Raw genomic sequence first — 11,108 nt, forward strand, 5'->3', positions numbered from 1 at the left:
CTCCCTAAATCTCTCTGCATCTCCACCTCCCTCTCCTCCTTTAAAAACCTTTTCAAACCCATCTCTTGACCCAGACTTTTGGTCACTTCACCTAATTTCTCCCTTCCTGGCTCAACATCTGTTTTCTTTATGTTTCTGTGAAGTGCCTTGAGATGACTTTTACATATAAATGCAAGTTTTGTTGCTGTGTGTCTGTGTGTCCGTGTCTCTGTATGTTTATAAGCAAATAATTGTATGCACTGGGAAGCTGCCCAGAGACTGGAAAGTGTTTGTAAATCCATTGCTTGTTTGCAAGGTCCTTTTGCCAGTCCCAGTGCTAATTTTGATCTCAGGATGATCCACTCGTGTCATTTATTTTCTTGTTTGAAATGCAGTAGTGAAATTGCAATTGTTCTATTCAAATAAAAATAAGGTCATATTATTTCCTCATAAGATTTATTTCCTCACTATACAATAGTCATGAATTTCATTAGATACCGGCTTCATAAAGAATTTTTTTTGTGTAAACATACTGTTAAATATCTGCATCATACCCAGATTTCAGTCACTAAGAAAGTTTCTGCTGTGTCCTCTTCTCTTTTCAGGCTTATATACAAATTCTGTCTTGAGGGAGGAGGAGAAATAATCGAGGCACCAGATGAAAACGTCATTGTACACAATCTCTATGACAGCGTCCATTGTTTGTACAGCAAGCTTTTGTTCAAATAAGTCTTCACTATGTTATACTTTTGTGAATATTATATTTTAAAGCAGTGAGGAACCCTTCATCGTTCTGGCCTTCCTGTTTCCATCTGTTCACCCGCCAATCCTTAGAGGCGCATTGGCTTGATGAGAAAGCATCCATAGTGCATAAATCAATAGTGTACTTCAAGTGAAAATGCATCACTACATCACTTGTGTCCAATGGAAAAGATCTATAGCTCGTCCCAAAAAAGGTCTGGTGAACAATGTTTCACAAAGACAATGTTGATTGGGTTGGATTTATTGCATCAAGTAGCTAGTTAGCTGCTTAGCTCACCAAGTTCACTGAAGGGCGAGGACGATTTTGACTCTCCGTCACTATTGCCTTCTCTCCTTGGTGTAGGGCTGGGAAGCTTATGGATCTCCACAGCCCTTGGAGACAGGGACCCTCTCTCTTTAGTCTCCGAGGGGTTCAGTAACTCCTGAAGGTGTTTGATGTAGCTGATAGCAGCCCTTAAGGTCTCCACTTTGCTGAGTCTTTTGTCTGTAAAATCCTCAGGGAGATGCTCCCTGAGCCGTGCGTAGCCTTCATTGACATAGCGCACCCTCTGCCGTTCCCTTTCATTGCGTTTCCTGATAAAAGCCGGCTCAAAGGAATAATCGTAGATCCCCAAGTGGCTGCGGAAAGGTAGGTAAGACAGTCTGCTGGCATATCCTTCACGGTATGAGCCTTCCAGGTATGCAGGGTCAACAGGAAAAGGTAATGGCAACCCCTCTGCAAAGGGCACCCCAAAGCAATCATGTACCCTAGCCACGGGCACCCCCATGGGTCTTGGGTAGGGAATTCTTTCCAATGTTGATCCTTGCTGATCGCCATCCATTTCAAATTCAGGTGCTTGAGCACAGTAGCTCACTTTTCACTTTATGGCAATTTGCTGTCAAAGATTCTGTAAAGGTTGGTAATGGCAATATTCCCAGTTTGAACTTCTCAAACGCACGGTAGGTCACATTAGTTTCTCTCAAACATCAGGAAAAAGATGGATAAATGTTAAATGGCAGAGAGGACAATAGCTGTTGTGTATCCTTGATGGAATAGTCTGTTCCAAAATGAAAATAGAAAGAGTGTCAGTTACACCAAAAAGTTAAATTGTTTTTCTCTGAATTTATGCCAGTACTTAAATATTCAGAACATCAATTACCATCATGGGTATATTATAGCAAACAATGTTTTAACATTTTGATACAAGTAACAGTTCATTGGGTTTTATATATGATACATAATGACGGTATAGAAGGAGGCAGATTATAACAAGGACAAATGGCTCATAAATTAACTTTGGTGGTTACTGAGAATGCAGAAAGACCTGGTGGATTTACACTGTGGGACTAACCAAGGAAAGAAAGAAAGATTTGCATTTATTTGGCACCTTTCACGACCTCAGGATGTCCAAAAGCACTTTACAGCCAATGAAGTACTTATGAAGTGTAGTCACTGTGGTAATATAGGAAACGCGACAGGCAATTTGCATACAGAAAGCTCCTACAAACAGCAATGTGATAATGACCAAATAATCTGTTTTCTTTAGTAATGTTGATTGAGGGATAAATATTGGCCAAGACACCAGGTCAACTCCCCTGCTCGTCTACAAAATAGTGCTGTTGGATCTTTTATATCCACCAGAGAGAGTAGGCGGGGCCCCGGTTTAACATCTCATCTAAAAGACAGCACCTCTGACAGTGCAGCACTCCCTCAGTACTTTGCTGGAGTGTCAGCCTAGATTTTTGTGCTCAAGTCCCTGGAGTGCGACTTGAACCCACAACCTTCTGACTCAGAGGCAAGAGTGCTACTCAATGTTCCCTCTAATTTTTCTTTGGCACGTGCAGTCCCTTTAACGGGCTGCGCAGGCCTTTCAACATTCCGCGCATGCACCATTTTTCTATTTATAAGCCGGCTCACCGGCTGCGCGGGATCTCCAGAGTGTTGCTCAGCCATGTGGCCACACAGCTTAAAGGGAACATTGGTCCTGATGTATGCCCCAACAACCCTGGGTCTGCAACTTTGTTTGCTGCACTATGCTTGTAGGGAGAGGTTTTGAACAAATATTAAATGTTCTCAATTGTGAAAATGGGGAATTTTAACCCCTCCTTGCCCAGCAGAAACTGAGTGGGGGTGGGGGGAGCGGCAGTTAAAATTGAGCAGGAAATTTTAACAGTTAGCCAAGGACAGCCACCCAAAGTCAATGGGGTCCTTGTTTAAATATGCAAATCAAGTCCTGATGACACGATCGGGACCCGACTGCAATATTAACCCCAGGCGTGCACTTCCCTGCCAGGCCAAACCTGCCGAGAACAGGAACCGAGGCTAGAAAAGACCCAACAAGATAGGTTTTTGAAAAACAATTAAGTATTCTTGTGGGCCAGGAGGAGCAGGAGTGCAGGGCTGTGCCTCACAAGGAAACTTTGGACCTCTGCTGCCCTGGGCTTCCGTTTCCACACCCCCTGCGTCCCCCCACCTCACGACCATGATTGCCTCCGGACTTCCCTCCACCATCCTGATGCTGGGGAACGTTTCCTTGGGTCCCTGGGTGCACCCTCTAGCCACCTAAAATCCCACTCCCACCCTCTGGCCTCCTCAGCATTCCCGGTGAGTTCGGGCACAGGTCCGTCCTGCAGAATGTTAATGAGACCTGGCCATTAAAATCAGCTGGGGCTCCCTGCTGCGCCCTGGACGGGCCAACCGTACGCTAGGCCGTGTTATCATCCAGGAGTTAAAACTGACTCCAGTTTCTGCAAAATGTGAAAAATATTCCTTGCTGATAATATAGAATCATGGGGCCCAAAATTGTCCAGGAGTGGCTCCGTTGTTTTTGGAGCAACTTGATTTTTCTGGAGTATCTTAAAAATCCCCATTTTGCATATTCAATTTGCGCCAGTGTAAGTGAGTTAGTTAGGATTTTTTTTAGTTTAGTTTTGTTTTGTTCAAAAGAGGGCGTTACCAGCCACCTACGCCATTTTGGCCATTTAAGCCAGTTTGGACAGCTAATAGTTGCTCCAAACTAACTTAGGCCAACGTATGTGGCCACTTGTGGACGCACAGAAAACCCTTGCGGAGAGTTAAGAAATCAGCGCAAGTAGGTATTTAATGACTTGACTAAAGAATGTGAATAGGATCAAACAGCTATACAGGACTGACAAACTTCGCAAAATTAATTTACTATACAACAGAAGCATTCATGGAAGCTTAAACTACAAACATAAAAGAAGTAAAGAGACAAAACATATTTATATAATTTTTTCAAAATATCCAAATAAAAAATAGAAGTACCTCCTGCTCGTAGGAAAGTATTTTAATCAACAGGGTTAAGGAAAGTCTTGAGTAAGCTCATTAAAATTACTGGCTACACAGTTATCACAACCTCCCTCCCCTCACCAAAACTCTCCTCTCTCCTCCCCCCCGATCAAAACTCTCCTCCCCAACGATCAAAACTCTTCCCCCCCACCGTGCGATCAAAAGTCTCCCCGCACCAACCTGTTTCTTGTAGCCCTCAGTGCGGGAGGGCAGTGGGCTGGCCTGTGCAGCAGGCCACTCGGTCCGGGTTGGGTCCCACGCTGCAAGTACACATCATCATAATCATAGGAGGATCTACTGCGCATGCGCGAACGCTCTACTGTGCATGCGGACAGCTGCCGACACTCTTTTAGGCGTACGGCCCTAGCTCCGCGCCCCCAATGGACTTGCCACGTCACGCCAAGCCCTGGGAGAGTCGGCAGAGGGGCCAGAATCCAGGGACACCTTTTTGGCGCCGTTTGGATCGTAGGAAGTTGCCGCATCTCACATGAGTGCGCCGAAAAAACAGGTGGGCCAAATTTGGGCAAATGGTTACAGAACAGGAGGCCATTCAGCCTCTCGAGCTCATACCAGCTCTGTGCAAGAGCACGTCAACTAGTCTCACTCGTCTGCCCTTTCCCCATAGCCCTGCAATTTCTTTCCCTTCAGGTACTTATCCAATTCTCTTTTGAAAGCCACAATTGAATCTGCCTCAATCACCCTTTCAGGCAGTGCATTCCAGATCCTAACCACTCATTGTGTAAAAAAGTTTTTCCTCATGTCGCCTTTAGTTCTTCTGCCAATCACCTTAAATCTGTACCCTCTGGTTCTCGACCCTTCTGCCAATGGGAACAGTGTCTCTCTATCTACTCTGTCTAGACCCCTCATGATTTTGAACACCTCTATCAAATCTCTCAACCTTCTCTGCTCTAAGGAGAACAACTCTCCTCACAATCAGTGTGAGCTGTGAGGAGGATGCTAAGAGGCTGCAGGGTGAGTTGGACAGGTTAGGTGAATGGACAAATGCATGGCAGATGCAGTAAAATGTGGATAAATGTGAGGTTATCTACTTTGGTTGCAAAAACAGGAAGGCAGAATATTATCTGAATGGTGACAGGGGAGGTGCAACGAGACCTGGGTGTCATGGTACATCAGTCATTGAAAGTTGCATGCAGGTACAGCAGGCGGCAAATAGCATATTGGCCTTCATAGCGAAAGGATTTGAGTACAGGAGCAGGGAGGTCTTACTGCAGTTGTATAGGGCCTTGGTGAATATTGTGTTCAGTTTTGGTCTCGTAATCTGAGGAAGGACATTCTTGCTATTGAGCGAGTGTAGCGAAGGTTCACCAGACTGATTCCCGGGATGGCAGGACTGACATATGAAAAAAGACTGGATCGACTCGGCTTATATTCACTGGAATTCAGAAGAATGAGAGGGGATCTCATAGAAACGTTTAAAATTCTGATGGGATTGGACAGGATAGATGCAGGAAGAATGTTCCCGATGTTGGGGAAGTCCAGAACCAGGGGTCACAGTCTAAGGATAAGGAGTAAGCCATTTAGGACCGTGATGAGGAGAAACTTCTTCACTCAGAGAATTGTGAACCTGTGGAATTCTCTACCACAGAAAGTTGTTGAGGCCAGTTCGTTAGATATATTCAAAAGGGAGTTAGATGTGGCCCTTACAGCTAAAGGGATCAAGGGGTATGGAGAGAAAGCAGGAATGGAGTACTGAAGTTGCATGATCGGCTATGATCATATGGTGGTGCAGGCTTGAAGGGCCGAAAGGCCTACTCCTGCACCTATTTTCTATATTTCTATGTTTCTAACCCCAACTTCTCCAGTCTATCCACGTAACTGAAGTCCCTTATCCCTGGAACCATTCTTGTAAATCTTTTCTGCACCCTCTCTAAGGCCTTCACATCCTTCCTAAAGTCCGGTGCCCAGAATTGACACAACACTCCAGTTGAGGCCGAACCAGTGTTTTATACGGGTTAATTATAACTTCCTTGCTTTTGTTCTCTATGCCTCTATTTATGAAGCCCAGGATCCCTTATGCTTTTTTAACCACTTTCTCAACCTGCCCTGCCACCTTCAACAATTTGTGCACATATACCACCAGGTCTCTCTGTTTATGCAGCCCCTTTAGAATTGTACCCTTTAGTTTATATTGCCTCCCCTCATTCTTACTAGCAAAATGTAGAACTTCACACTTTTCTGCTGTTAAATTTCATCTGCCATGTGTCCACCCATTTCACCAGCCTGTCTATGTCATCTTGAAGTCTATCGCTCGCCTTCTCACTGTTCACTATACCTGTACTTCCAAGTTTTGTGTCATCTGCAAATTTTGAAATTGTGCCCTGTAAACCTATGTCTAGGTCATTAATATATATCAAGAAAAGCAGTGGTCCTAGTACTGATCCCTGGGGAACACCTGGGTGTACTTTCCTCTAGTCTGAAAAAACCGTTCACCACTACTTTCTGTTTTCGATCACTGAGCTCATTTCTTATTCATGCTGCCATTGTCCCTTTTATTCCATGGGCTTCAACTTTGTTGGGAAGCCTATTATGTGGCACTTTATCAAACGCCTTTGATCTAATACTGTTTTAAATTACCACTCTATTTGCTTTAAGACTCGTGATTTCCATAGTCCTCATCTACCTGAACAGATGCTCCTTCAAGAATATTACACATTGCTAAATTTTCTATAAGTTATAATGGAAATGCTGCTCAGGTGGTATTTGTCTCCTCACTAACTCACTCAGATGGGATGGAGGCTGAGATTTTAATTAAGAAAAAAATATTCAATGCAAGAGACCAGTGCAATTTTGAAACATTGAAATTCAAGGCTAGATGTGATTTCTGTCGATTTTGAGCAGATTTTTAATTGTTTTTTGCCTTGTATCACTGCTTGAATTTTTTGTACAAATACCACATCATCATCATCATCATAGGCAGTCCCTCAAAATCGAGGAAGACTTGCTTCCACTCTCAGAGTGAGTTCTTAGGTGACTGAACAGTCCAATACAGGAATTACAGTCCCTGTCACAGGTGGGACAGTCGTTGAGGGAAAGGGTGGGTGGGACTGGTTTGCCACACGCTCCTTCCGCTGCCTGTGCTTGCTTTCTGCATGCTCTCGGTGATGAGACTCGAGGTGATCAGCGCCCTCCAGGATGCTCTCCCTCCACTTGGGGCGGTCTTTGGCCAGGGACTCCCAGGTGTCGGTGGGGATGTTGCATTTTATCAAGGAGGCTTTGAGGGTGCCCTTGAGTCGTTTCCTCTGCCCACCTGGGGCTCGCTTGCCATGTAGGAGTTCAGAGTAGAGCGCTTGCTCTACTCTACATACCACATAAAGAAACTGTGTCAGAGAATCAGTGTAATGGGTTGAATGATTTATCTTGTGGGTTTACTGCACATGGTTATTCAGGAATCAAAATCTCTGTGCCAACGTATTAAAATGAGTGAGACTGGAAGTAAATCTTAATAACAAGTAAATGAAGTAAAATGAGAAATGTAACACCATTGAAATGTATTAAACGAGAGGTAGACAACAGAGGATAAAGATGATAAAGAGGAAATAGTACTTAATCTGTTTCTGAAAATGAAGAGAATGAGATAAATTGTTACTAAGCACAGCAAAGGAGGAATGAGACAGAAATAAAGAAAGAGAAGCTGACCAGGAAATTTATACCGAGTCTTGCAAAATTTTAAAAAGCACAATATTGTGCTTTTATGCTTAAAAAAAATGAAATATACAGGTTTGACAAGTTAAGTAAGATTTAAAAAATCACCTGGGGAATTAAACTAGGCATGAGGAATGAAAAGACAGAGAAAATCAAAAGAAGAAAAACATTTCATAGGTGGATGAAAATAAGAATCAGAAAAGAATAAAAGAACAGAACAAGGAGAGAGAATGAGAAAGAGAAACAAACAATAAAGAGAAAACAGGAAAAAGAAAAGACATGAGACATGGGTTTAAAAAGATGTTAAAGAGAGAGAGAACGATAAAGAAAGAGGATGAAAAGAAAAAGGAAAGGCTACATAAAGAATCTGTCTATAAAGGAAAAAAGAAAGTTTGAAGAGAAAAGCACAATACTCAGGAATTTTATTTTGAATTACTGTGATTTTTTTTGTGCACAATTTTCCTTACCTTTTTAGCTCTAAGATTTTCTCGTCATTTTTACTGTTTTCCACTCTGTCTCCAGATTGATATCTCTCTGAGGGAAGCAGGGAGCAGCTTCTCTGGTTTCTTAGGACCTGGAATATCTTCTAAGATTTTCCCAGTGTTTGAGCAGCTTTTCAAGTCCCTTCCGTCTGGCCTCAGAGTGTTGAGGAAAGCTTCACAGACCAGTAGCAAAGAGTCGAACTCTTTTTCTGTTCTTCAAGGTAGACGGAGGATTGTGTCAGACTCCTGCGTTTTGGGATCAGGTAATTCCTCTCAGATCAAAGAGCTGCTCTGACTCTTCAGAATCCTGCCTCCTCCCACCCAGACGCTTGGAAATGTTTGAATAGCGATGATTGAAATAATTTCACTACAGCATCGATGGCGATCAGATTTCAGCTTTGCAGAGTGGATCGCAGAAGAGATGGATAAATTGGCAGGGAGCTAGAAAATCAGACAGAGTCAGAAATATAGAGATGTAGTACTATCAAGACAAATGTATGCACACATACACACATGGTGATAGATAGGAGCAATAGATACAGAAAGATAGCGCAATAGATAAACACAGATGGATACATTAATAAGATAGATACAAAGAGGTAGCTAAAGTGATAAATGGAAGGCTAGGTAGACTGATAGAAAAAGATCAGTAGATAGATTATGATGATGAGGACAATTGTTTATTCGAATATATCTGTTGATTATACTCCAGTAATGTTGAATTATTGTTGCTGTGCTGAGGGAGTGCTGTACTGTTGGAGGTGCTATCTTTCGGATGAGATGTTAAACCGAGTTCTCCCTCTGCTCTCTCAGGTGGTCGTAAAAGACCCAATGGCACTATTTTGAACAAGAGCAGGGGAATTCTCCCCGGTGTCCTGGCCAACGTTTATCTCTCAATCTACATCACTAAAACAGATTATCTGGTCATTATCACATTGATGTGCTGTCTGCAAATTGCCCAATGTGTTTCCTACATTACAACAGTGACTACACTTCAAAAGTACTTTATTGGCTGTAAAGCACTCTGGGATCTTTCTTTCAATCAGCAATGTGGAATTTCACAACTTACCTTTTACTGAACTCAACAGCACTGTTGTGATGTAATGCTCGCTTTACAACAAGAAGAAACAGTTCTGTAGTATGTTGGGACTTCCAGTACAGTGGATGTTATGTATATAAACACTACCAAAGTGTAAGACTTGCCACCAGGGGGCACACCTGTGGGAGACCCAAGGGTCACCTGCACACCCTGGGCAAGCAGGTATAAAAGGCAAAAGACCATGCTGCCTCCTCACTCTAGAGTTACAATTAAGAGACCAAGGTCACAACAGTTTGAGCTTAAGATGTGCAGCCTTGTGGAGTTATTCTAAACATAACAATTGGCGATGAGTAACAGATCACGAACTTTCACGCAGTTATGGCTGCCGTTGGTATTCTTGAAAGATTTGTTGAGGGTAATGATTGGGAAGCCTTCGTTGAGTGTCTTGACCAGTACTTCGTGGCCAACGAGCTGGAAAAGGAAGAAACCGCGATCAAGCGCAGGGCGATTCTCCTCTCCGTTTGCGGGTCCACGATATATGGCCTCATCAAGAATCTGCTAGCGCCAACAAAACCAACGGACAAGACATATGAAGAGTTGTGCACACTGGTTCGGGAATACCTCAAGCCGAAGGAGAACATCTTGATGGTCAGATATCGCTTTTATACGCATCACCACTCCGATGGCCAGGACACGGCGAGCTATGTTGCCGATCTAAGACGCCTTGCGGGACCGTGAGCATTTGCTGGATTTTTGGGGGAAGTGTTGCGGGACTTTTTCGTGCTTGGAATCGGCCACGAGGTCATTCTTCGCAAACTGTTGTCTGCCGAATCCCTAGATCTGAACAAGGCCATCACGATAGCCCAGGCTTTTATGTCCATGAACGATAACACCAAACAGATATCATTGCAGCAACGGAACTCACCGGCAAGTACTGTGCATAAAATAACACCTTCAGCAGGCTGCAAACTTGGAGATATTACATTCAATTCCTTCGTCCACATCATTAATGTATATTGTAAATAGCTGGGGGCCCAGCACTGAACCTTGTGGTATCCCACTAGTCACTGCCTGCCATTCTGAAAAGGACCTGTTTATCCCGACTCTCTGCTTCGTGTCTGCCAACCAGTTCTCTTTCCACATCAATACATTACCCCCAATTCCATGTGCTTTAATTTAGCACACTAGTCTCTCATGTGGGACCTTGTCAAAGGCCTTTTGAAAGTCCAAATATACCACATCCACTGGTTCTCCCTTGTCCAGTCTACTAGTTACATTCTCAAAAAATTCTAGAAGGTTTGTCAAGCATGATTTCCCTTTCATAAATCTGTGCTGACTTGCTGTCACTGCTTTCCAAATGCGCTGCTATTACGTCTTTAATAATTGATTCCAGCATTTTCCCCACTACTGATGTCAGGCTAACCGGTCTATAATTTCCTGTTTTCTCTCTCCCTCCTTTTTCTCACCCATTCTGTAGGCTCTTTCAGCCTTAGATGAGCTTCTGGATGCATATGCAACCGGTTGCAGTTTACCTGACCCATTGGCTTGCTGTAATACATAATCGACACCGTACGAAGATGCATCACAAGCTAGTACTAAAGGTTTACACGGGTCATACAATACAAGTAACTTGTTAGAACATAGCAGGTTTCTGGCCTTATTAAAGGCTGTCTCTTGAGATTTACCCCAAACCCAGTCGTCACCCTTGCGTAGCAATAAATGCAATAGTTCCAGCAAAGTACTCAACCCCGGTAGAAAGTTACCAAAATAGTTGAGGAGTCCCAGGAACAAACATCCACTGCCATCATTGAAAGCCTCCGGGCCATGTTTACCACCCATGGTTTGCCCAACGTCCTTGGTAGTGACAATGGACCATGCTTCACCAGCTCGAAAT

The 11,108-nt window shown here is 43.5% G+C and overlaps 1 protein-coding gene across 1 annotated transcript; it reads right to left on the minus strand.

Moving 5' to 3' along the window:
* Positions 1-561: 561 nt before the first annotated feature.
* Positions 562-8,207, minus strand: LOC139281483 (achaete-scute homolog 4-like). The gene is made up of 2 exons (XM_070901655.1): positions 8,161-8,207; positions 562-1,778 (listed from the first exon to the last, which is right to left on the minus strand). The coding sequence occupies exon 2, from the start codon at positions 1,560-1,562 to the stop codon at positions 1,002-1,004; it is 561 nt and encodes a 186-aa protein (XP_070757756.1). The 5' UTR covers positions 1,563-1,778; positions 8,161-8,207; the 3' UTR covers positions 562-1,001.
* Between the last annotated feature and the right edge of the window lie 2,901 nt (positions 8,208-11,108).

Source organism: Pristiophorus japonicus, chromosome 15 (genome assembly GCF_044704955.1).
Source record: "Pristiophorus japonicus isolate sPriJap1 chromosome 15, sPriJap1.hap1, whole genome shotgun sequence".
In the NCBI taxonomy this organism is placed as follows: Eukaryota; Metazoa; Chordata; class Chondrichthyes; family Pristiophoridae; genus Pristiophorus; species Pristiophorus japonicus.

Bases quoted from the DNA above. Each gene is read 5' to 3' on its own strand.
- LOC139281483 (XM_070901655.1), bottom strand. From the start codon at position 1,562: ATGGATGGCGATCAGCAAGGATCAACATTGGAAAGAATTCCCTACCCA.